The 27,714-nt window shown below is 39.7% G+C and overlaps 1 protein-coding gene across 2 annotated transcripts in view; it reads left to right on the top strand.

Moving 5' to 3' along the window:
* LOC105834853 overlaps positions 1–27,714 on the top strand; it is a 208,685-nt gene that overhangs the window by 126,482 nt on the left and 54,489 nt on the right. For both annotated transcript variants that reach the window (XR_001138929.3, XM_012677649.3), the window contains exon 3: positions 22,033–22,151. Coding sequence is in view for 1 of the 2 variants with exons in the window: in XM_012677649.3 (XP_012533103.1) it covers positions 22,033–22,151 (119 nt within the window). In the remaining variant the exon portion in view is untranslated. The remainder of the gene's footprint in view (positions 1–22,032; positions 22,152–27,714) is intronic.

Here is a 27,714-nt window from a genome sequence, read left to right as displayed (position 1 = left end):
CCTCTTACTTTTTCATAAACGCTTCTTTTGGAGGCTTTAATATCATCGTTCTCAAAAATCTGAGACGCGATTAGACACTTTCGCTTACGAATTCGAGTTCCGTACGACGAAAACGCCTGTTACACATAAAAAATTTTTCGCCGACTGGTTATTAAAATTTATTAGTCTCCTTAGTTTATTATCTAGCTTTCACGATCTCATACATTAATTTGTTGTACAGCTCGCCAAGTATCGCGAGCAATTCGAAGTTTGTACATTAATTGCAAGTTACCGGATATCAGCTGTGAAGTTATCGCGATCTCAAAATGAGCATTAAGCCGGGTTGACGAGCAGGAAAGCAAACTTTGTCGGGCCGGCCAAGACGCCCCTTTCTCCCTTTCTCTCCCCCTCTTCCTCCTCTTTCCTTTTTTTTTTTATGCGATTGGGCGAAGTTATAAGATCCGGATATCGATATTCCCGGGTGGACTCAAAGCGCGCATCGCTCGCTCATTAAACGCGAGCTTCTCCTCGTGGCAGCTGCCCGCTGCTCTCGCATCGATGCGTTTCAGCTGTTGATTCCGGCGCAAACTCCGCGGTATCCATTACCCGTTATTAACCGCGTAGATATGCAACCATCCCGGGGTAGAGTCGAAAGTAATTACAATCCGTCGCGGTAATTATGGTTTTCAATGAGACAGCGGGCGTTTTAATCTACCGGGGAATCTGGCTCTCGGTATTGCCGTATCGAATTCGTACCGATACTGCACTGCCAAGCGAGAGGTTGATGAAATTCATCGTGTCCGGCTCCTCAGCGAGATACGGCCCGATTATATTCTTGCGAAAATTGACACGGTAACGCGCATCCGCTATTTATTATTGTAATTTAGTCGCGATAAATACTACTTCCCGTTTGCACGAATACCATCGTGACAAGATGAAGAAGCTATAGGAAACAGAACTTGAGAAAAATACGTTTGATTCATTTATTTTCAGCGTTATGATTACTATTAGCGTTTTATGTAATTTACTGCAAGTCTAAAATGGAGGTTAATGGAAAAGTAATTGGAAATGTCTTTTCTTGCATTATTTGAATAAGATGAAACTGGTGCTTTTTTTAGTCTAATGATGTCGCAATGTGTTACAAAAATCTTAAAAAGTTAGAGCGATTACTCCGTTGATATTAAAGGAATGATTATATTTAAAGATTATGTAAAATTATGTTTTCTAAATTACTTTTCCAATACAGTTAATGGAATCAGAATGATATGTGGCATAACGCATTTCGTTATTGAAGCATTTTTTTTCATTTTTTGCACGTAGAAAAATGACATTACCGTTAAGAAAAGCGATTATGCAATTTACCTCTCTTCTTTAAAATTATTTTCACAACAAATATTTTCTTTTAATAATTTAAAAAATATAAGCAAATGAAATTTGTGTTTTAACTTTATATTTTTAATTGAAGAAGATTTACAGAAATATGAACATGTAAAGAACACTCGAAATGTTTACTTAAAATTTTCCTGTACGTATATTGAAGTATTTTTTATATTTTAAATAACAAATAATAGCATCTTTCTGCTGTCGGGAGATATGACGTTCTATAAAGATCGCGACCATTAAGAAGCGTTGTGGAGCAAAGAAAGGAAAAAATTCCAATTGGGAGACTGGAATTTCATTAATTAATGAAATTTTAACTCAAGTGATGAGTGATATCAAATCCTGCGGAATCCTTCCTCCCCCACTTGGACTTCTGCTAATGACGGCCTGATTTAGCGTCGCGATAAGTCGCAACCCCTAAGCCCGCGCGCACACGAATAACCTCCGACGATCATAAGCCCGAGGGCAACGTGAGGGATAAAATCACGTCGCAAATCTCGCTCCTCGAAGTTTCCATAGTGCGGTCTGTGGAAGCGTGCGATCTGTCCTGCTCTTCCCCGCCCTTCGTGGCGCTAAAGGATTTAACGGCAAGACGCGTCGAGAAACAATTTTCGTATTCGAGCGCAAAACGAAGCGGAAATAGGCGCTGGACACTCGGCGTTAACGAGAACTAGAACGCGCACGTAATAAATTATGGCGGCCTTTCACAAATCGACCGGAGAATCTACCGCCGAAGGATCGATAATTTTCGGAGCACCTTGCGCGCACCGTGGAAATTAAAAGGCGACACGATTACGGGTTATCGCCCGTCGAAGGAATGCGAGCATGCCCAAATGTTTATTACGCGCAACATCGCTGCGAGCGCTTTCTCTATTTAACGAAAACATCTGCCGAAGAGTTTGCAGATGGTTGTAAGATACTTAAAGTGCGCTCGTCGTTTCGGGCTTCGTTCCGGGCGCTCCGTTTCGGTCCCACTCGTGTCTGCGTTTTTACTTAATAAAGCCGTGATATGGTTTACGCCCGATCGTAAATAACAATTAGACGCGTGCATTGTAAAAATTATCCACGTCCCTCTCGTATTTCGGCGCCGCTAAACTAACTGCCATGTTAATGCCTTGTGTCGCTCGTTGACCCCGACGTTTGTTTGATGAAGCTAATAATCGCCTGTGAAAATCAGGATGCGAGATAACCTTTTTATGGCGCAGATAAGTGATTCTTCTCATTTAACGCGTGTGTTCAGTAAGTCATTGATTTACTAATCTAATCTCATTATGATATAAATGCGGGGTCTCGAATAACCGTAAATCCGAGCATCCGCCATTATTCTTTATTCTTGCACGTGGAGAACGGAATACACTGAAAGAAAGTTGAAGTATTTCGAAGCAGATATTTACTTGTGGTGTGTTTTCTTCGATATTTATTGGTTATAAAAAATTTTGATTGCGATAACAGAATATACATTTCTGACATGTCTTCTCCTTCTTTTTTATTATTTGATTTACTTGTTAGGAATAAAACTTTACTTTGCCATATTTAAGTAAAGATTTTTTTCAGTGAAATAAGCTTATATTCTACAAATAAATTTGTAGGTGTACGAAAAATAATTAAATATTTACTATAATTAGTTTATGGATATCTTTTAAACTAATATTTATCATGTGTAAATGTTTATACAAATGTGCATATACAATTTTCGTGATACTTATAAGTTTATAATACTGTATTTGCATAACGTTATCATGTTTGAAGATCCAGTATTAATAAGTATCATCAATCGATTGAGCGAAACACGGATTTAAATCACGCGTCACAACTCCCCGCATTATCAGGTGCAAATGGTGTTTTCTGCATCACAGAATATCCCTCGCAATTTAATGGGTTTTCATAAATATCGGTCTCCTCCTTTTTCCCCCCTCCCCCCGCCACGATTAATTGTGAATTTAGCACCTTCGTTAAGCCGACGGCGTTAAACAAATGGCGCCAAAAAATCGGCGATATTAATTGGCATAAGGGAGAAATTTACAAGGACGCGCGACGGCGATTCGCGATCGCGTAATTAACTACAAAGTCATACGGGAGACCCCGGCTGGCTGACCCGCTGAATTATCGGCACTACTTGTTAATGTCAGTGGGTGGTTCGGCTAGGCTTTTTTTTTTGCGTTTATTTGCATTTCCATGGCGCGAGTCTCGAAGGGAGAGAGACTCGAGCGTTTCGCTTATGCTCCGCGAACCGCGGGTTATCGCGGAATGACAGAATAGAAAAAAGAAAATTGCGGTTATATGGCGGCCCTGAAGCTAATTTGAATTCGGAGGCCTCCATGCTCCCCCCCCCTCCCCCTCTTCTCTCTCTCTCTCTCTCTTTCTCTCGTTCACCGTGTATGGGCGAGCACGCAAGCTTCCAGCGGCGGCTCGAGGCAAGTAAAAAGTACGAAACTAATTAAATTACAAATTTAATTCGCGGCATATAATTAAATAAAACTTCGGCCGCGCCGTCTAACTCGAATCGATCCTCGGGATTCACGCTTAATTCTTGCAAGCTTTCGGTTGTTATTCCGCAATGATATTGCCGGTATAACACCCCGAATAACAAAGGAGACGAAGAAATTAGAAGACTTTGCAGGTAAATTACGTTGATCATTGCAGAAAACTAGTGTATTTTTTATAAGATTACTGCACAAGTTGCTGAACAATTATCACTAAAAACTATATTTAAAAAAATATTAAAATTTCAGTAAATTTCAAAGTAATTGATATTTTATCAATCTGACTTTTATTTAATTAATATTATTTGTTACTTGAAAATGTAATTATATCGTTCTTATTTGTTTATTGCCTGGTTTAGTGGCTCCATTACAATTTAAGAAATTTATAGAGCGTTTTTTTTTATTATACATAATTTACAGCAATGAAATATATTCGTACAAAGAAATGAAACTTATTCATGTGTAGAAAATTTTTATTCTTACAAATTCTATATATACCGTACATTTAATTGTAGAAAATTCTATTTCTATTAATTCAGTGTTTGTTCTCGACATCTGTGTCTCTCGAGCTCACGGCTGGCAGAAGCCGTGGCCACGCGAAACATCCCCGTCGAGGGGGAGCGGGGGTGATCCATGGCGATGCACGCGCAGGAACATGGAAACACGACGACCGGGACAAACGAGCCGTGCTAACGCATACCCACCTTCCGTATTTTGTCAGGCTCGTTTGCGGGCCGAACGGCCCGGGATACTTGAGTTAGCTGAAAAATTATGGCGATCCATTCTAGTTAGACGCACGGAGTAAGATCCCCGGTGAGGTAGAGAGGGGGAGGGAAGCGGGCCGTTTCAACGGGGATGATCGAGGAGCGGCGAGATTCCCGCAGGCTCGTCCGGCTCGCGGGACATCAATGATCCATGACTCCCCTCGCCGGCCGGGGCTAAATGATTTTACACAGCGAGGACCGCGCCGCAACTAACTCAATGCATCCTGCTCTCGCAAATCCCCAGTGGGAAGTTTCAGATCGAAGAACGAAAGCCGCAGCATCGAACCTGGAAAATCACTTAATGATTTTTCGTCGGTATTTGTTCCGGATTTAATTCGCGGCGACTCCGGCTTCAAGCACATTGCGAGCAATTGTGCGAACAGTTGGCCGAATCAGTCCAGTATAAATCAGACTTTTCTCATGTCAAGAGACAGCATTCTCACGTCTGCTTCATGTAAATTTCAATTATCTTTGCGAATCATCTTTTGTAGCGCAAATTATTTTACGGAATATAAATTCTTTTAATTGTTTTGTAAAAATGTTGGCCTCACGAATAATTTTTACGAAGAATTTAAAGAATTTATATCTTCTTTTTAATAGATAGAAACTTTAACGTAACAAATTCTTCGTAACATTTAAAAACGAAAATGTCGAAACTATAATAAAGTGGGAAAGATGAAGATGATTGCAGCTTTGACATTGGTATTAGAATTTTTAGTCTTAAACTGTGGCGAAGAATCATCAGTTTAGAGATACTCTACTATTTTATAAAAGTCTAATAAAGTCGCGCCAATTAATTCGTCGTTAAACTATCATCGAAACGCGTCGAAAGAAACGCATCTGCGGATCGCTAAAGATTTTTCGTGCCGAAGAAACGGAGCCGGAAGCTACAAATTATTATTGCATCTTCTCGGCAAACGGAAAGTCACGCGAAGTCCACGGAGAGAAATGTATCTTCTAACGACTGTACGCAACCCCGTTGGCCCGGCTTTAGTGGAGAGACGTGAGGCTGTAGGATTCACCGGTCATTTCCCCAGTAGTACGAGTCCTACACATATTTCCTGGTCTACAACCCTCCTCGCGGCAGAATGGCGCAATATGTTCGTACACGACTCGATTGGAACGCGATTGAAAGGCGCGCATCGATTCGTCCCGATTTTGTCGAATTTAATTAGCGAATGAACGTCGTAACGACCGTAACCCCGAAGTGCAAGTGCGGGAGCGCCGGGCCCGGCTGTGTTTAATCAAGCCAATGACGATCCGCCGGATTGGTTGACTCGTAAGAGGATCCACGAGACTCCGTGGAGACCGGCACAATGACTCTTGCGGCAAATGAACGGCTCGCGCACCGTTAAACGATCGTAAATCGAGACGATTCTTAATCGGTGATCCACGCATGCAATTAGTTGATCGAACTACCGAATTATAATAATTGATTTACGTAGTTTGGCATTTGTGGTGCATTTTGTAGAAGGGCAGATTAGTTTTCGCGGCGCCGCCGCCACCGTTGCTAATCGCATAATCCATAACATGTCATTAAGTGCTGCCGCCGCCGCCGCGGCATGTGCGGCAGTCGCCTCGGACAGAAAAAAGAAAAACCCGAGCAACTTTAACTTGTTTTAGCGGTGATCGCCGGTGATTCTAGTAACGACGCGGAATTACAGATTTTATCGTCATTAGATCGGTATCCCGATAATCTAATCTAATCATGCGTGAGCATGCGTCACACGTTCGATATCGAACAATTTAGTGTTAGCTTGTTATTAGTGGGATAACTAAAACGATCTTGCCTATGCAAATGCCCTGTAATTTTAAATGATTGATATTATTTTTAATACTCGAATATTCATGGCTATTAACTTTCAATATTTCATTTTCTTATATACAACAAAGTGGCAACGTGATGAAATTATATAGTCGAATTTTATGGAGACTTATTTTTACACTGAATTTTGTGAAAAATGCGAGCAAATAAAATGCTTCGTTGCCTTCGACATTTAACTATTTGACTTTTTTATTTCATTCTTGGTATAACATTCTGACAAAATAATTGCAAAAAGAAGAAATGTTATTTTATCCTATCTAATTCTATATTTTTAAATGTATCCTTGCAATAAACCATTTGATGAAAATTTACTTAAAGTTAAATAATGGACGGACCAAAATTTCATTATTTGTATTCGCAGCTAAAATTTATAAAATATATTTCCGAGATCTCTCTAATATCTTTTATCTCTAATATTACGGCGTGATATGTTTATGAGAGATTTTTGTGTATAAAAATCTGCATTACGATGCACTCGGTGCAATCTGTTTCTTTTTAATTGTGGAAATATAATAATTACTGTGAAAATTTCTGCGCGGCAAAGAATCGCGTTTCGAATTCATGCCCGCGCGATCGCAAAAGGAAGAAACGCTCGCGTATCTGCGTCAGCGAGACACACCTGCCCCGGTTTAGAGCGACGACTACGACAGGAACACCCGGGCTAATGGCGGCACAGATTAATCTTGCAAATTTAATGCCATAGTGCGGCCTCTAACGATGCTCGTCACTTTCTTTCTCTCTTTCTCTCTCTCTCTCTCTTTTTTCTTTATCCTCGTGCCGTGTATAGTCGTGTACTCGCGAAGCGGAGACCCGCCCTTGCCCGCTTCGGGCCATCTCGTCGCGCGCGGGCCGAAAATTTAATTCGGTTATGAAACTCATTAAGTAATGCAGAAAACCCACACGAGGCACGCCGGTGATAAATGACGGTGTCGTGTCGCCGGGCAGTATACGTCGCGCTTAGACCGGCCGGACAGCTGGACAGCCCCGTAGGATATACGCCGCGTAGCGGTCTTAGAGATAGATAGATAGAGAGAGAGAGAGAGAGAGAGAACCCCACGGCGGAATGCATTAATACAATTTGCCGTGCTATATCTACAGCTGTACGCGCTAATTATAATGTGATTTGCCCTTCGGAGGAACGTCGCCGCTTGAAAAATACGCCGCGCTACTGGCGCGTCCCGCGATCCCCACATCGGGAATGCGGAATGGAGACATTTCGAGTTATAACTCACGCGTATCCCTGCACGCGCGCGTATTGCCGGTGATATTATGGAATAATTAAATAATTGAATGAAAAATAAAGAATGAAACATCCCGTTTCTTCTGTGGCATAAGATTTTTTTATAAGGACTTTCTGGATACTAGTAATTATAATTTTCTTTATTTTATAGTAAAACGTCTTTTCAATTGCGTAACGTTGCATTAATGTACATTTAATTATGTCGATCTATATATAGTTGGGACTTATATTTAAACATTTTTTAATGTTTCTTTGACATTCACGATGAGTTTATTGAATAATATAATAAATTTTCTTTGAAATTATTAAAATTGTCTACTTATATTAACACTGACAACTTTTTAAAATGTTTTATTGTTAAATTACGAATGTATAATGAAATCATTTTAAATAATCCAATTTAGATAATTAGGATTTTACATATTGTCCATTCGTGATCGAGGCAAATTAATACGTGCGAATGCGGAATCATTGATAAGCAGACATCAATAGGACCGTGTCAAGGTGAGCTCGAGAGTCGTAATCTGGGGCCGGAAGTACGACGATAATAATGCAGACAAACGTCGTTCGCCGTCGCGCTATCGTCATCGCCGCCGGTGTAGATATAGCTGGGTCCGCGTTGCATTATAACGAAGAGGTTTGCGGATTTCTCATGGGTTCAGGGTCAGATGCGTCTCATGATGATTAGATAATATCCGTAATTATCAGTGAGGGACATGGCGCGAGTATACTGTCATTGGCTTCTTCATTGAATCAAGAGAAAAGTGATATACAATAGTAGAAAGATAGAAAAGCAAGAAAGAGGACTCTTTAAACGTCCACGACAATAGAATCAGAATTTTTTAAAATCTGCAAGAGTTGTACGAAGTAATCTCGCGGAAAATGAAACGAAATGTATTTTAAAAGATTGCATTTTGCTAAAGTATCGCGGAAAGAATTTTCTTTTAAAAATTGCCCTGAAAATCGTGGTAATTGTGGGACAACGTAAACCTTGAAGAATTTTACCATACTTTTAATAAAATTTAGTAAAATTTTAATAAAATTTGGCAAAGTTTTAGTCAATTTTGTTAGAAGTATAGTAAAATTAAAATTTTGCCAAATTTTATTAAAATGTTGGTAAATTTTGTCAAAAGTATAGTAAAATTCTTCGAGGTTCACGTTGTCTTGCAATTAACACGAGTTTCAGGGTAATTTTTAAGAGAAAATTCTCTCCGTGTAAATACATTTTCACTGGTTGTAATTTAGAGAGTATCTAAAAATTTAGTTATACATACAGATCTGAAAATAATTTTGTTACATTATCGAAATAATTACAAAGAATGCTCCAAACTTTTTGCAGCGCTATTCATGCTTGAACACCGTACATACATAATTATTTTAATAATTTAATAGAATTATTTTCAGATTTGTATCTGACTAAATTTTTTAACTTCAGCAAAAATTCTTACCACGTCAAGTAATCTTTTTTTTTTTTACTTAAGATCAAATATTCTTCCGAAACGAATCATAGAGCAGCGGAATTCGCCGATGATTTAGCAAACTTCTGGAAGTTAGACGGCTAATAGACAACTACTAAGTGACGTCTTAAGGCGTACAAAGACAAACGCACTTCGCGAGGTGCTTCGCGAAGCCGCTGAAACAGGTCTCGCCGGCGCGGACGGTGAAGAGCTTGTTTGGAGTCGACGGGAGACATCGGGCGTAATTACACGTGTATATACGCGCGTATATATACTTTTGAGCGACTCCCGGTCTGATTTCGCGTCGCGAGAGGCCGGTACAAGTTTCATTAGCGATAGAGCAAATCACGTTGTGCGTAATGCGTGACCGAGGTAATTAGCTCGACGACATATATCTGTCGCCACGAAATTACAGGAGGAGAGTGATGCTCGGTTTAAAACAAGTGCGCGGTCTTATTCTGGCGAAATGTTTTACGCGATAAAACAGCAAAGAGAGAGAGAAAGAGAGAGACGAGCGATCTAGATTTTATAACGTTTTATTATAACATTGAGGCTCGGTATCTGCAGGCGCGTCCCAGATCTGCGTTATTCTTGGCGTCTGGGCTGTACGGGTATAAAAAGAGAACCGAAGAAAGAAGTTTTTCCTTCCGCGGTAAACGAACGTTTCACGTGACTCGGGAGGAAACTGGCCACAAAACCGTTCCTGTTATTAAAAAAAAAAAAAAAAAGAAAACAGCAGAGATTGGCACTCGTAATAAAACGAATAATCAGTGCGGACCCCCGCGAAGGGGAGAGGGAGGAATGCCGCTGCCGCTGATGTAACCTAATGATTCGGCGATGACTCACTATTAGCGGGGGTTAATTAGCGACGGGTGGAAATTGTGCTAGCTAACATCGCGTATACACGGAGACACCCGCGCACACACACACACACGTACACATCCGCGATGGTGCATTCTGCGAACACACATTGTGTTGTCGCGTAACGTGTAATCTATCCGTAATTGCCGCCGCGACAATACTCCGCGCTGTGCGTTATCGCAATGGCGAATACCTGGCCAAAGTGTCATCAAGGAGAATACTCAGTTTTTTTTTTCACGCTCATACGAGACTCCCGATGGAGGACAATCGAATCGCAATGAAGAGACCTCGTGGGGATGAAGCTAGTGTAAAGAGATCCTCTTTGGCGCAAGGAATCTTTCAAACGTAAAATTTCCTTTTTTTTTTTTAATTATATAAATCGCTCGCAGAGATTGTTATATTCGCGATAAAATGATTGCGTTGCCACTTCCCCGTAACGACGGGTATTCGTTTTACGTGCAGTGCGGCGCTTGGGGGCAACCACACCCTCGTTGCTCGACTTTGCGCGCGAGTGTCCCGGGTCCGGTTCGTATTCCATATTTTTATTTTTTTTCTCCTCTTTTTTTTTTTCCTTTCTCACAAAAAGCACGCGCGACCATATCGCGGCGCACGCCTGCAGTTGAACGACACCGCTCGTCGATTCCCGAGAAAGATTGACCGGTCGGCGCGAGGGGTGGAGGAGGGGGATGGTGGAGGGGTGTGCGGCGGCGGCGAAAACAAAAATAAATTTCCACATACGTATGCTTTATTGGAGTTGCCCGTCTAAGGATAACAGTCTAGCGGCAGAGGGTCCGTCTCTCGTTGCGTAATGAGAGATTTTATCGCGGTTACAGGGATAGGGCGGGGCCACCGCGCTCATGCATTATCACCCCGCTTCTGTCTGACGGATTACTTTATATACGGTACAGCCGTGTGTGTATATACACAACGCGGCCGTGCGCGCGTCATGGCTGTGTGCGCGGCGCCGAGCACTAAAGAGCGCCTGCAAAACTCTCCTGCCCGGGACTCGATAAAAACTCCCGGTGTGTCTGACCGCCGCCGCCCTCCTCCCTCCCGTCTCGGGGTATCAGATCATACGCTGGAATTTGTATGGAAGTAAAAAAAAAGAGGAGGGGGGAGGAATGGAAGCGCGCCCCGATGACGCGTTCAACCCCTCCCCCCCCCGACTGAACTCTCGCGCCCCGCGAGCCTTCCACTTCGAGAAATCATTTTCTAAATTGCGGTAGAGAAGTGCCGCTAATATTATCTTGCATCTTGCACATTTTATAGGCGACGTCCTTTCATTTCTTGAAAACTAAACATTGCACTTCGTTAATGAAAGTGTGTATTTACTTAGATAATTGAAATATTCATTTATGGGTTCTTTTTTTTTTTCATTCGTCAGACGCTTATTTTCCGCTTATCTTACGGAAAAATTTAATTATTGCAAAATTCAGAATGATGTTATAAAAACTGATATTGTTTGATGGAAGACACCTTCTAGCTTGTATATTTCTAAAATTTTATCTTTGATTTAGAAAAACAATTTGAAAGCAAAGTGATATGTATCGACATTGGCGAATTTTCACGATGATTAGAAATCACTATCTTGCAATTTCATTTACTTTTGATTTAGTTCGCATTCTTTATTTTGATTATAATAAATTTAAGGCTGTCGATAATAAGAAAAGAGGACGGTGCTATATTTTTTAATAAATTATAGACGAAGAATCGAAGTAAAAGAAAATAAAATGTTCCTACACGCTGCTGAGAATGACAGAATTGACAGGAAATGTAACGTATGCCGCATTATATAAAACGATGACATGCAACAGTGGGTTTTGCAGGGTGTGTTTCTAATGTTTCATAATTCGCGAATTGCGAGATTCGCTTGCGTAACTCGTTATCCATGCTGATTAATGAGAAGGGGTTGCAAGGGGTTATCCGACAGAGATCCCACTTATAGACCTTATTTGTAGAGAACTAATAACGTCGCTCTTATCGAAATGGCATCTGTTGTGTGAATTATGAAATTCTACGTATTATCGGTACACACTACACATTATGATGAGCATTTCTAAAAAATTGATAAATTACCGATTGTACAAAGAGTATCCTATCGTCTATTGGTTTTACGTAATATTTATAATTTTCCTTTTTTGCTTTAGTTTCCTTAAATATTTGATTAACAAATGGTTCATCTCATTTGCGTAGCCGCGTGAGAAAAAAACTTAGAATCTTAGCGTCTCTTTCCGACTATAAGCTCTCAGCGTCGCGTCCTCCGCGTTATCGCGATGATCTGACGGCTTCCGAATTCTGTGTGTGGTCGAGCACACGTCCGAGCATCGATAAGTGGGTGTATCTGCACGCGGTGCGCGGTGTATCGTGGCACGGGCTAATACCTGTAATCATCCCCGTGTGGCAATACTGTGCGGCGAGCAGGGAGAGAAGGAGAGAGAAAAAGAGAGAGAGAGAGAGACGTTGAAAAAGAAGGAGACGGAGAGAGGGAGGGTATATACCATAATGCGACCTTGCACGGTGCGTGGTGCACCATAAAAGATCCCCGGCGATACACGTTCACCCACGTGCAACGGGCGATGCCGGCATTGTGACGTTTTTCCCCCGACGACCACGACGCGACGCCCTGCGCCGCGCCGGCCGAACAACCGGTATGCAGAAAACGGGGACGGTAATTGGGGTGCGCAAATTCGCAATCGGCGATACGCGCCCGCGACCGTTCGTCAGCCGGACGGACGGGTTAACAGTCTCTCTCTCTCTCTCCTTCTCTCATCGCGCACACATCGCGGACCAGACCGCGAATTAACTCCATACAATCGACGTTTCCTCCGATCTGCCCGCATTGCAGCGGCGAAAGTTGCCCGAAGGACACACCTTTATGCGCCTCTTTAGCCGACTGCGGGAAAACCTAATTTCTTATTTTAAATTGAAAAATTGAGAAAAAACATCTTTATATTAGCAGAAATTTCCGTAACGTGTGGTTTTAATTTTTACAGAGTCAATTTTCTTCCTTTTGAAATCATTATGTCGTGATTACGTCTGCAATTTTATCTTGATTTGAAATGTTGCTCCAAATCGAGCTTGATTACAGTAATAAAATGAATACACTGAAAAAAAATGTAATGTTATATATCCAATAAGATATGTAGTTGCGGGTTGCCAACTACAGATATACTCAATCCAATAATATATGCTATTGCAGTATGAACATTGTACTTGCGTTAACAGTAAATATTATTCTATTGAGTATGTATTGAGTATTTTATGTAGTTAGCAGCTCGCAATTATATGTTATTGGCTATATTACTTTTTTTTCTGTGTAGGAATTTGCGAAATTTTTGCAAATATATTTTTTTACTACCATTATCTATAATCTTCTTGTCATAAGTAATTATAGTATAGATAAATTCAATTGTAAAATATTATTATTATTACACTGAGAAAAAAATTTTTTAACTTGATTAAATTTCTTCAGTTCAAGTATTTATGCATTTAACTTAAATATATAACATACTTGAACTTTAAATATTTATATATTTGACTGAAATACATAAATATTTGAATTGAAGAAATTTAATCAAATTGAAAAATTTAGTCAAGTTAACAATTTTTTTCTGCGGTGCACTATCATTTTAGAAGATCAAAAAATGTTCTGCGCTTTTATATATGTAGATATTTTTATTTATCGCACACATCTCATATATAATACATTTTATTATGAAGTAACTATAATTCAAATAAATCGCACATAAATGTCACATTTGTTTGATTTCAATTGATAGCACTACACTCGAGTGAAGCCAGGAGCTGCTTAGCAAAGCAAATAATAATTAGCATATATATGTAAATTGCAAATCACAAAAGCAGATACAATAACCACCGGAATGGGCAGGTAAGAATTCCTTAAGAAACATGGAATGCAGTGAGAACAGGAAAAATAGTTATGCGGCGGTGATTATGTAAATATTTCATAGTCATCTACACATCTCTCTCGATTAAAGTGGGTGAAACGTGCATAAATTATTAACATTCGCGCTGCGAAAGAGCTTGTTACTATGTTCTAATAGTACGTTTTTAAATTACCTCGTTAAGCTAATTAGTCAGGCTCTTATTATGTACAACTGCGCAGAGAAAGAACATCCCTCCTTGTGAGACAAATCTTTCAAAAGGAGCCTTACGCAGGTCGCAGATACTGCGCATTTTTGTATATTATGTAACGATCCGCGCGCAACGGAAACGATGACATTAAGAAATGCTAATATACATAAAATTTTAAAAAATCACCATAAATTTAAGTAAACCCTTTTTTTGCACAAGAGTATCAATGAGTAACTCAACGCTTAACTCAATCTCGAGGTGGACGCGCCATGATGGACGAGAGAGTCGCGATTGCAGAGGTGTCCTCGTTGATTTTGCCAGTGTATCGTCCTGACAGGGCCAGGGGCCTAAAAAACTCGCCGACTGACCTGACGAAAAGCACTTCGTCTCCCTTATCGTGGAGGCCATTCGTTTCTGCGACACAATCGGCCCCGCCGACCCGGCCGGTCGCAAAGAACAAGTGTATTAGCACGCTAATCTGCGTGCCTCGTGCTTAATCTTTAATATTTGCCCCCTCCCCCCCCTCCCCTGCTTCAACCCTCCTCGGCCACAACCTCAGACCCGCTCCCGCTGGCGTTCCTGACTCAGCAGGAATCCAAAGGCAGGCCTGACGTGCAATGTCTTTGCGCGTATCCCCAACCTGCATTTGCATGCAGCCACGAAGGATCTCGCAGCCATGTCACTTCCCCGTAATCCCACGGGACTAAGGAGTTCCGTTCGATACCGCTGGAAATCTTCCGGCCGTGAAAAAAAACCGTGATGTATGGCCCGTTTTCGGGGAAATTTGGCGAACGTTCCGGGAAGGGTCAGTTGTCGTGGTTCACGTGGGGCTGCGCGTTGCGTTAAAGAAAATAATAATTATGATCTTTAAATATTATGCACCGTATGTGCTAAAGTAGAATGTTACTGTTCGACACGTAGGGGAAGAAGCTACGATCGGTATCGCATCTCTATTATAATGTGCATTATATATTACATATATGTATATTATAAAGAAATTCACGCTGTAATTATTTGTGAGATGCCAGTGTACGGTTATGTAATTATATTGCGTTATTATTTTAATGTTGCCGTATAAATAAGGAAAACGAAAGGCTACGATCCGTGACCATACGATTTATTATTAATGCTAACCAATGAAACGTAAGTCATACTTTCACACAAATGTCATTTTACAATCACAATTACTTTTTTATTCAGATTGTATAATGTCTTTTTGTTAATAATCTTTTTTTTAACTTTTTGTTTTAATATAAATTTAAAAAATTAGTTTATATTAAATTAACAAATGTTTAAGGAGCCGAAATAAGCGAGCAAAAAGGTTACATTTTATATCTATTTTGAGTGACATTTATATTTAATAAATTCGTCTTTTATACTACAGCATTTAAAATTGAGATATGCGTTTTTACCAACAGCATTCTATATATAAAAATATTGTATGCAAAATTATTTTAATTATAAAATGTATAATTTACTTATGTAATTATATTAGTTAGATTTGATTGACGATTGAAAAGGACTAAATTCGAAACGTTTCGCTTGTTTTAATTATAATAATTGTAAGTATACAGTTGCAGTAACTCTGACATTTCTTTTCGCTTGTTTACTTCAGCCTTTTAAATCTATATGGTTTCTTTTCATTTCTCAAGCTATGCCTGTATAATATTTTTTGTTACTTAGTACCATGTTTTTCCTTTGAATTTACGGGACTTCACGCAAACACGTTTGACGCGTTTATTCCGAGCCGCACACGTCCCGTGACCATTGTAATTACAAAATGAAACAAACGCAGCCCTCCCAAATCACACCGACGGACGGACGTCGCTTTCTCCGCGTGACATCGGAAACAATCTAACGGGTGGTCGGGCACGTCCCGGTGGGCAGTTAATGTTGGGCGCGCTTGTTAATACACGCCGTATCTCGCGGCACCGACTCCATCAATCATCGATCGATTATGCGATCGGGAGATAATCACTTATTTAACCGTTCACTTAGCCAGGTTCGCACGACCGCCGGCCGCGGTCGACGCCGGTGGCGGCGGGGTGCGTAAAACGCAAGTCACCGCTAGAAGGTAGGTAGGTAGGAAAGGCACCCCTGAGGAGCAGCGTCATTATTTGCACTTCAAAGACGTCTATATAAATGAGGGCGGTGGTGCTTAATGAAGCGACCGAGCGATCGCCGGGACGATCTAATGAAAACGGTCGTTGACGCGGGCGAGAGTCCGTGGAATTCTGACCCCCGGCTTTCGTGATTACAAATGAATTCGGAATTCGTTGATTAAAAAGGAATGAAGGTATAGGTAATTAATTTTCGACGCTTACTTTATTGGACTTTTACCCCATTTACTTTAAACCCCACATATGGCGTCGACTTTTGCAGAAAATTTTCAGATACAGATTTTAAAATCCATTTTAATCTTGTAAACCTGTTTAACAAAATGTAACCAAAATTTATACATTTGTATTTATACAATTTTAGAACGTTTTGCGTTAGATCCTGATTTTCTCTTTTTATACTGTTAAAGTTTTTTTTTTTCATTTTCCACAAAATGAAACAAAAGTCTAGGAAAAGTATTTTATTAAAAAAAAAGTCTTTCACGAGTCGAGTCATTTAAACCGGCGCTTGGAGCTTCAGTAGCGAGCCGCGCGAGCTCTTCCGCCTCGGCGGAACGCTTCTCACACATCGCGGCGACGATAATTTCTAAAAATAACGCGCTACATTCAATTGCGCCAATTTCCAGCGGCTGATTGACGCTCGTGCGCGGCGGTCGTGGGCGAGAAGGCTGCGAGGCGCAACCACCACGGGGCCGACCTCGGCGACACCACCACGGCGACAGAGTAAACATCCGAGCGACGCGACGACGAGGAGAGAGCGCGCGCGCGCGCGCGCGCCATTCCGCTTCCCGCTGGACGCTCTGCGCTGCGTTCTGATTGGCCTCCTCCGCCTCCGCTTTTAGATCCCACCGCTTCCTGCGTTCCTCTCCGGCGCGTATATGTGTTCATAAACTGACCTTGCCGGAGGAAATGTAATTATTATTACTGATTGCACCGGCGCGGCGGCGCATCGCGGCGGCGCATCGCGATGGCGCGCGACCTCCCCGCGCTTCGTAGCTCTGCGTTTCTCCGGGCCGCGCCGCACCGCGCCGCGCCGATCGCATCTCTGCGCCCGCGTTATTTTCAGTTCCTTTTTTTTTGCTCTCCCCCCTTCTCCTCTCTCTCCATCTCTTTCTCTTTTCTCGCCCTCGACGGCGAGACTACGCCTGTCGGCCGCGAGCGACGTTTTTCCGGCGAGTTTCACACATATCCTCTCACTCCGCCGGCGGCTATTGTTAACTCCACGTTATCGATATACCGCGCTTTAAGTATGATTATACACGTGAGGACATACGGATGAATTAATGTCGGCGCAACCGCGTGATTAAAGCTCGCGCGTTAGTGGTTATAATTAAAGTCCTTAAATAACGCTTCTTCCTTTTTCAAGGTCTATGATTGATTAAAGAGCCACAATTGCGACAACGCTTACGTACTTCTCTTGCGCCTTTCTCGTTTTATAGAAAATCGCATTTTCTGCACTCGTTCGAAACGTTTCCGTTTGCCTCGTCGTACCGTTTCCAACACCCACGCGTCTTTCCGTCGCGAAGAAGTCATTGTCTCGGGGGAGCATTAGGCACGGTCGTTAGACACGAATGACCACCGGTTAGATCGGTGGTGGTTGGCCTCCCCAATCCGGGTTCGCGGCGATCGAAAATCGGTGATCGGACGCGCACGTGCGCATACACATTCCCGCGGCTTCCTCGTCCGTCCGCGCATCCTGCGCTCGTCGCTAACAACGACGGTCGTCCTAATGGATCCTGTCCGAGAGGGTCGCGTGGCGGCGACGCCGATACGACGTTGCGTGCGACTATTTACGCAGTGACCGTCGCGCTCCTCTCTCGCGCATCTCTCCCAGTTCCTGGTGCACACATCATTGCCTCGCGATACTGCCGCTCACAGATGCTCCTTACTCGACGACATTCCTCTCTCGGATTTGTGCCTCCCTGAATTGAAACGTCAGTCCAGTCGCATGCCCATTTAACGAGAAGAAGAGAGATTGTTGTACTTGCTAACATTTGCGAGTTACTTGTAATTATTAATTTAACAGGATTGAATCGGTGAGTGTAGAAAGGAAACTCACATAAAAAAAATTTTTTAGTTTAATTAAAAGGTCATTTAACTTTAGTTATAGTGAGAAAACTGCTTTTGGAAATGTAAATATAACATTTAGTAATACTTTTGATACAGTTCTGTAATGTTTGTGTATTAATTGAAAAACTTCAATTTTAAATCTAGACTTAAAAAAAATTTCGATTTATAATTTGAATAGCGATTATGAAATACAAAAACGATTTATATTATGTAAGAAATAAAATATGAAATGTGAGAAAAGAGAGAGAGAGAGAGAGAGAGAGAGGTAGACTTGAACTAATATAATTTATTAATAGATCGAGGGAAGATTAATCGAAACGGAACTGATTTCGGTAAAGTTTCGAGACACGATATTCGATTATCAGTTCAGTATTAAAAAGTACTTAAATAGAAAGGATTTTGTGTATATTACCATGCTAACATATTTACATCTTAAGATAAACCTCGTGCGCAGAAGACCTTCTCTTTGTTGCTTCATTCGTACTCGACCGCAATTTTCATTTTATTGCACTCGTAGAGTAATTTACGCGTCAGTGTAGATAATGGGTCGTAAAAGTGGGCCGAATTTTTCGTTAAAAACGAGCGGCGTCTCTCATCCTTTCCCTCGCGAGAATCCAAGGACTATCGATGTCCGAACAACTTAAGCGCAAACGGATTAACGGCGAGCCCGGGGGAACGATACGTACGTGACAGGATGTGAGCGACACTTCCTTTTAAACCCTATAATACCCCGTCGATCTGTTACAGTTTCATACACACCTGCTTGCCTCTCTGCTTAATATGCGCGCCATAATTAGAACATACGAGACCACCGTCGTGTTAAATAATAAACCGGTCGCGTTAATGTCGCCGTGGCTTCAACATGCGAGTGCAAGACAAAGCGCCGGCTTTTCAATCTGTTCGCACTATATTTGTAACATCCATAACTTATACCGTTATAAAATATCATGCATTCTGGAAAGTGGAGGAGTTCGCCGGATCTCATCTTTTCGAAATCTTTAAACCGACAAAAATTTGAAGTCATACCAAAAGGAAAAAGAATACTTGATTCAAATAAATATATTATTAGAATTATATTTAAATATCTACACTGCGAAAAAAAGTTGTTAATTTTACTAAATTTTTTAAATTGATTAATTTCTTTAATTAAACTGTTTATGTATTCTAGTCAAATATATAAATAGTTAAATTGAAGTTAAATGCTTAAACTGAAGAAATTTAATCAAGTTGAAAAATTTGGTCAAATTAACATTTTTTCTCACCAATATTTGCTTGTTTGATGTAAATGAATTATTCGAATAATATTAATAGCATTTATTTGAGTCCAGTAATCCTTTTAATTAGTGCATGGAATCTTTATTTTTATTGATAAATTAAATAATTTTATTGCATATACAGGTAAATATTAAACATGTCCATATACAGAAAAATTTACAATATCACGTTGAAAATTTTGTATTAAATAATATATGCAATCTTATTCCTTTCTTTCTATTTCTCCAGTATAAGAATTGGTAGCATGAAATTTGGCAATGCATTGCGACTTCATTTTTATTTAACTGGAATAAGGAAGCTTATCGATTTATTATATTATTATGATGAAAGAACGTTGATACCGATCATATCGAGTCTATATAGAAACGTCGGTCAAATTTATATCTTTGACAGTAATCGCCTTAATTATCGCTGGCCGAGAAACATAAATTTGCGTTACGGTAAAAAGTGTCCGTCGCTCCTTTCAGTTGCCCCTCGCCGACGTCATCGTCACTTTAATCTTTCATAAAAATCTGCAAACTGCAAACCAACGTTACAGCGTATAATATGACAAATCTGATAACGGCTCGGTTTGTTACGGCTGACTTTAATGACTTTTAATCCAGGCAGTCGATGCGCGAACGATGTAACGCACCGCGTGGTGAGGCAGACCTGAATTTATGTGATTCGAGTAGTGCCGATTGTCGGGCGGACGAAGCACCGGAAACACATCTTTGCTCTTATCGAGAGACACGATATTAATTTTGTCGTTGTCCTTTTTGCACCGGCCATAATCTCCAATCAGGATCAGCAATCGCCTATGCAAATCGTCGATGAATATCCTTCATACGGCATTTCTTGTGTAAATTGACCATCCGTTTACGTCCGTTGTTGTATATTTTCGGCCTCTTTCCTTTCACAAAATATCTTTATCTTTTACTAAATAAATTGGAAATGGAGTTCAAACTATTGCATTCGCGTTTTTATTTTTTATTTTTTTTAAATTCCCATCTTGTTTTTTCCTCAAATTAAATTATGTGCATGGAAAAAAAGACGCTCTTTCACTCTTATTTTGAGAAAATTTTTATTTTCGAAATGTTTAATGTTGGAATAAGATCACACACTGTCAAATAGGTATAATTTACTTCCATGAAAAATTCCAAAATTTTGTATGTTTTATAAAGAAAAAAAGGAATTCTCGTTTTAGTAACAATTTTTATGAGTCGAGAGGAAACAATGCGGAGAAATATAGAAGATTACATTATCTTTAAGAATTAGAACTTTTTAACACTGCTGTTATTAAATTAATTATAGTATAATGGTTCTCTTATTAGATGATTATTATAAATATTGAAATAAAAATGTAACACTTTGCGGAAATTTAAGATTATTCAATTTTTAAAAAAATATTAAATTATAAGCAAGCAAGATTATCATTGTTCCATACGTAAGTAAGAATATAATATCAATAATTCTTAAGTAAAATATTATTTTTGATTTAATACTAATTATTTGACACTCTTTATCTTAAATATTATGTAATAATTACCTAGAAAGACTAAGCTAAACATCAATGCTTAACTATTTAAATCATAATTCGAAGGCTAGGGTTACCAGTTGCGATTTCGAGAAAAAAAAGCGTTGTAAAAATCGTGTCGTAAGTTCTCGGCCGTAGAAGCAGGAACTGCCGCAGTTTCATGCCGTGGAATAGAGAAATCGTAAGACTGATTGTGATTGCGGCCGGTTGCGCGAGCGAGTGCCTCGTTTTCGCATTCGTGTGCCAAGGGATGATGACGGGCGCCCGCTTAAACCCTCTAATCATTCCTGGTGATTTGCGGTCGACGTGAATAAAAAAGAGGGGCGATGGGGAGCAAGGGAGGGGGGGGGGGGAAGGAGGCCTTAAGATTCGCGGACGAGTATATACGCCGTGAGACCGCCTGATTGAAATTTAATTGCACCGTCGAAATTATCCCTCTTCTCCACGTTGCACGTGTGCACGTTTTCGACGACGTTTCCCTGCCGGCTTTTTCGCTCGGCGTTGTATATTATCGCATTAATGCGGCTTCTTTTTCGCACGGGACCACTTTTTCGCATTCCCGTGGCCCGAAACCGTCGGGAAACATTAGAAATCAACTTGATTAGCGTGGAGGTCTCGGTGTAATCAATTAAAGCCGCATGTATTTTATATAAATAAATTGGCACATTAAATGGAGATTACTCAGATAATTAGATTATATATTTATAGGCATTAATTATTATTAGAGTCGATTAAATCAAGGGAAAACCAGTTTAATTACGCTGTAATTCAAAAGAGCGACAAAAAAGATAGTATACATCTGATTTCGAAGGAAGAAAAAGGAGAGAGAGAGAGAGAGAGAGGCGCGCGTCTTACAAATTAATTCATGAGTATAGAGATCGTAACGATCACAAACGTGTGATTTTTATTGCACCGACTTACCGATTTCCGAACTCGTACCTACATTGCGGTCTGCTTTACTCTGTTGCAGTGGTGATGCACAAAGATAAGGAGGAGAATTCGCACCACGACTCGCATTACAGGACGAGAGAGCTGGCGGCGCTCGCCGCTTATGACCATCATCACCTCGACGGCGAAATGTTCCTACAGGTGAGTACTACTCGTCGGAATATCGCTCATTACGTAGAACAGCCCCGTATTTACGACCTCATTTGGACGCACCAAATTTTAAAAATGCATATCAGACGCGCGCGCGCGCTCCCGTATTTATCGCCATACCGCGATGAGGGACACCTGCTTCCTCTTTGCTCACGATCGATCGTCTCAATTCCGTTAACCGTGCCGGAGAAATCCATCGTCGCGCGAACGAGATCTCGTCCCCTGATCCACGGTCGAGGAGGGATAAGTGACGGCGACGAGTCGCGTGAAATATTCAACAGATTTGCGACGCATCCTTGGTAAATGGAAGTGTGCGCGTCGCAAGTTATGGTCTGATGCGCTTTGTCAGCAGCGCTTCATAATATATGCGTGCTTTTATAAGTCGCGATTAGCGAACGACAAGAATTCTTACCAGTCCTACGTGAAAGAACCGATATAGTAAAAATAATGTGATACCAGTAAAAATAATGTCGGTACTTACAATGCAATTTTACCATGCAACATTTTTCCCAAATTGTTGGTTTAATGAATATCGATATCATCGGTAAGAAATTGGCACTTAATATATATATTAGATTTAAATATTCAGTATTTGATATCACGTTGTATTTAATTGACTTATTAAGTCTATAAGCAATTGGTATTTAAAACGTCTTTCTCGGAAATTTAATGGGCGAATTTAATAATGCGATATCTAGAATGAAATAGAAGACAAAAAAGTGAGAGACCTGTGCCTTTTTACTGACAATAATTTTTGTTTTTCTTTTTGAGTAGAATAACAATTATATTAAATTATTTTAATTATACAAATTAATTTATTTGTTGAATATTTGCCAGTAAAAACGCCGAGGCTTTATATTTTTCACCTCCACTTTTCATTCAATCTTTATATCTTTTTTATAGATGTTTCGTTCTGTTGTCGATTCACTGAAAAAAACTGTAATATATCCAATAAGATATGTAGTTGCGGGCTGCCAACTACAGATCGACTCAATACAATAATATATGTTATTGTAGTATCAATAGTGTACTTGCATTAACAGCAAATATTATTGAATTGAGTATTATATGTAGTTGGCAGCCCGTAACTACATATGTTATTGACTATATTACTTCTTTTTCTGTATTAAATTTTCGGAAAAGCAACTCTTTTTATCTCTCAATACCAATCGCGGTTAAAAAATTTTAATTAAGACTTGAATTACAAAAATTTAAAATAGAAAAGCACGTAAAGGCTAAAACTTAATAGGTTAATTTATTATTATTGCACTTTCTATTTATAGTCTTCGTTATTAAAGAGAATACTAGTTATGTTAAATGTTAACTTATTATTTCTACAACGTGTTCATCAACGATGTTTATCTCTCAAACACTTATGTAAGAGGCCATTATGTCAATCCGCGTAAATGGAGAAAAAAGATCGCCGTTCGAGTTATTGATTCTAATCGTTAAGGACCAATCAACCGCGATATGATAAGTCAGCGACTACAAACGATCGACTCCATTTCGAGCGGCGATATTATCTACGCGATACATTCACCTGCCGCAAGCACCAACTGCGATTCACGATTGATCGACGGTTGGTGGTGTGAGTGTATGCGAACGGATGGAGAGATGAATGGGCAGCAGGCAAGAAAAGAGAAACGGGCGTGCCACCGAATGGCAAATCGTGATTGGAACTGTCTGTCAGAAGAACGATACGATTCGACGTCACATTTGATAGGAAATACAGGCGAGGGGAAGGCAGAGGAGGGTTTCGTATATTATTTCGCTGAAATGAAGTATATCTATATGTATAGTGAGGCGATACAACGAAAATGGATATATTTTCTGATCAATTTCAACTATAATAGTTTCTTATATTAAATGAGACAATTCGTGGATTCGCTATGAAAGTAAACGAAAATTTTTGCTCTTTTTTTCGAGAACAGTTAATGATAATTAGTAATCGAATGATGAGTCAATCTAGATATCGCTACCTATTTAACAGTACAAAGATAAAATTGAACTTTATTAACGTGTAAAATAGAAAACGAGAGATATATTATTATTAATATAATTTACATACTATTTTTAATTATATTTTTTTTGCTTTTCTGTTTTCTGATTTGATTAATTTTCTACAGAACTATTGTGAAATTAAACTTCTGCACTACACTTTTTTGAAACATTATTTTACTTAAGATAGACCGCAAATATTATAATTATCTTGCTAAAAGTCTGATATTTTCACATTTTAAATGAAGGAAAAGATTCAACATGACTCTTAGGAGTTTATTCTTTTACAAAATACCACAGTTATTCACGTAATTTTTAAACCTTTTTAAACCGATAAAGTAAATTAATATAGAAGTCTCGAGTCGCGCTGCAGCGGATCGCGCGCGCCGAAATTAAATCATCGGTAGTGAGAGGAAGAGACAGGGAGAAGCCGAGAACGGGAGGCGGCCAGGGAAAAGGGGGGGGGAGAGGAAGAGAGAGACAGAACAGGGAGATATCCGGCTGATGAACCGGCTATGAAACCGAGGCGTACGAGGTGTCTATTCCTCCAAAGTATGGAAGGGTATATACACGGATTAATGGCTGTGTATCATGCAAGGCTATTACGTTCCCTTTCTTGCGTTTTAGATGCGCGCGCGAGGGAAAGGGAGCGAGTCTGCGGATACGAGAGAGAGAAATAGGGAAGGGGGGGGGGAGAAGGGGACAAGCACAGCGCGAGGGAAAGAGAAAGAGCGAAGCGAGGGGGGTGGCGGAGACGATATCGGGAATAGAACGAGAGATCGGGTGGGACGGGTGTGGAATATTATACTTACACGTGAAAACGAACTCTCTGTACGCGCGCGATTTCATGCGCGAGCCGACGTGCATCACTACGATCGAACGGCCCTATCGGCATCTATAAACGGCAGGTTATTAATTGTCGGCTCGTTAATTGCGTTATGTACGCCCTTGCACGCCCGAAGCTAATCCCCGAACGGGCCTCCGATGACGATGACGACGACACGCGCACTCACGAAACGGATGAGCTACGTCGAAATATATTGATGATCAATCGAGAAAATTTATTGCAGTTTTTTATGTTTGCCTTTTGCACCGTACACTGTAAAAAATTTTTGTAAAATTACAATTATAATAGTGGGTAATTTTGAGACCAACTATAATAATTGGGCCAACTAAATAAATTTTTATGTGTATGTAATTTTGTATATAAATTTCACAATAATTTCTTAATTTGTTTTTTACACTTGTGTATACACCGTAAACAAGTTTGTGACATATTGAATTATTTTTACTTGTATACTGCAAAATTATAGACACGAGAAAATTTACAACTATTACAGTTGGTCTCAAAATTATCCACTATTATAGTTGTAGTTTTACAAAAATTTTTTACAGTGTATCATTTGCGTCTGTATATAATGTTTGTCGAAATAATACATGAAATTTATCTGCAACTTTTTTTCGTAAAAGATTTTATTTAAGGCACCTGAATTTTATGTAAGGACCGAGTTAGGGGGCTACTTTATTTTTTTTAAATAGAGCTTCTCTGAGAATCTCTATTTAATAGTGTTTTAGAAGAATAAATTAAGCGACCTTATTCAGGCACCAAAAAAAATTGTTACTTGACGTGTTCTTCGAATTTATTTATTATTATAAAAAAATTTTATTATATGACGAGATACATCTTTATAAAATATATCTTAATTTTCTATTAACTGGTTTATTTGTTAGATATAACATTTTATTTTGCTGTATTTAAATAAAGATTTCGGTGAAAAAAAAATTAATATTCTGTAAACAAGTTTTTAAGTATCTTTTTCTCAATATATTTTATTAAGAAATCACATGATGCTGAATTCAATTAAACAAAATGAAGAAAGATGCTTTATAATTTAAGCAATTGTATTTCGTAAATTATAAAATATAAAAGCGAATGTAATTTATGAAATAATTATAACGTTTAAATTACAAAGTCTTTAAGACGTCGACTTTTCTAACAAAAATGTATAAATAGAAATAACTTAGCGTACACATATTAATGTTTATGCCTGCATAAGTGACACATCGTGTACGTTTTCAAGACCTAGACAGACTGCAACTCGGCGCAAACTTTGATTACATCACGTGGTATAAATCGACGACGCGCGAGCGCGTATCTTCCAGACACGATATCGATTTATGAAAATGGCGATGCAATCAGGTCGCGCTTGATTTTCTCGACCGGACTCGGGGCTTGGCTCAAGCCCGGCTCGTGTTCCTTGAACCTGGATACCAGTTTCCGGGTAATCCACCTCACGTCATTCTCGGGCTCGTATACCAATAACATATTTATACAATTCGCACGGGTTCCGCGAACCCGACTTTCCAGGACCTTCCCTTCTGCCTCCCACGCCCCCCTCCTTCCTCCCTCCGCCGTGTGTGACCACCCTCGGCTCTCCCTTCTCAACAAACATCAGCGCCGTCTCTCCTTTCCGCGCGCCATATACCGTTTCGCCGTTCCTCATAAACTTTACGAACCCCGACGGTAAATCCGGTTTATGACAAGCCGGCCGCCACCACGAGGTATCCTCGAAATTACGGCTGAGCGCGATCGGATTTTTATACCCCCTCCCAATTATACCGTGAATCGCGGCTGGCCGGTGTGTCTTCGCGGGGCAAGAGAGCGATTGAGGGAACGACTCGTTTAGACGCGGCACGACGTCTACCCTCTGTCTTGTCCCGCTCACGGAGAGGAATTCGCGTCTATCGAATTACACGGCATCAAATCAGCGCCCGCCGGACCGCCGCCGTGCGTAGATCACATCGCATTCACGCTGCGTTTTCCATCCCTCTCCCCGCATCCCATCGTCTTCGTAGCCGCCGAAGAGATCTGTCTCGTGAAGAGAGAGAGAGAGAAAAAGAGAGCGGTTACTAAGAGAGACTTGCTTAGCCGTTACGAAAATTAGATCTTTTGGTATGAAAGAGTTACCTAATGTTTATTATTTATTATTTTTTTATTTGATTTTTCTTTAGGAACTGATTGGTACACAAACGAACGTTGAAAATTGTTTCAAGTTATTACAGTGTTTCATTTTTTCACCGATAATAAATTAACTTATTGCAAGCTTTTTTGCAACATGTTACAAAGGTACAACCAGTTGTTCAGATCATATCGCCTTTGAACTATCGAATTTCTTAATTATAATAGTTAAAATATAAAAAATTATTAGTTGATATTTATTGTATTAAGAATTTAACGAGAAAACTGATTAGGACTATTTAATAATTAATAATTAATAACGGTAATGAAAAGATAAGGACGTCAAAATAAAATTAGTTTAAATTTATTTTCGCAACAAACATAATATCAATTATTAGTTTTATTATTATCACTTATCAGGCTTATATTAATATTACTTATTGTAATAAAATTTGTGGTGACACAATGCAAAAATCTTGATTTCATAAAAATATTAATTTATATAGATAGATAAACTTAATAATTGCAAATATGTATATGTGTATATACAAATAAATATTTAATATAAAATTGCATGAAGTACGATTTAAGTGATCC

Source organism: Monomorium pharaonis, chromosome 10 (assembly GCF_013373865.1).
Source record: "Monomorium pharaonis isolate MP-MQ-018 chromosome 10, ASM1337386v2, whole genome shotgun sequence".
NCBI lineage: Eukaryota > Metazoa > Arthropoda > Insecta > Hymenoptera > Formicidae > Monomorium > Monomorium pharaonis.
Note: the sequence above shows the minus strand (reverse complement) of the source record. Positions and strands in the feature narration are given on the sequence as shown.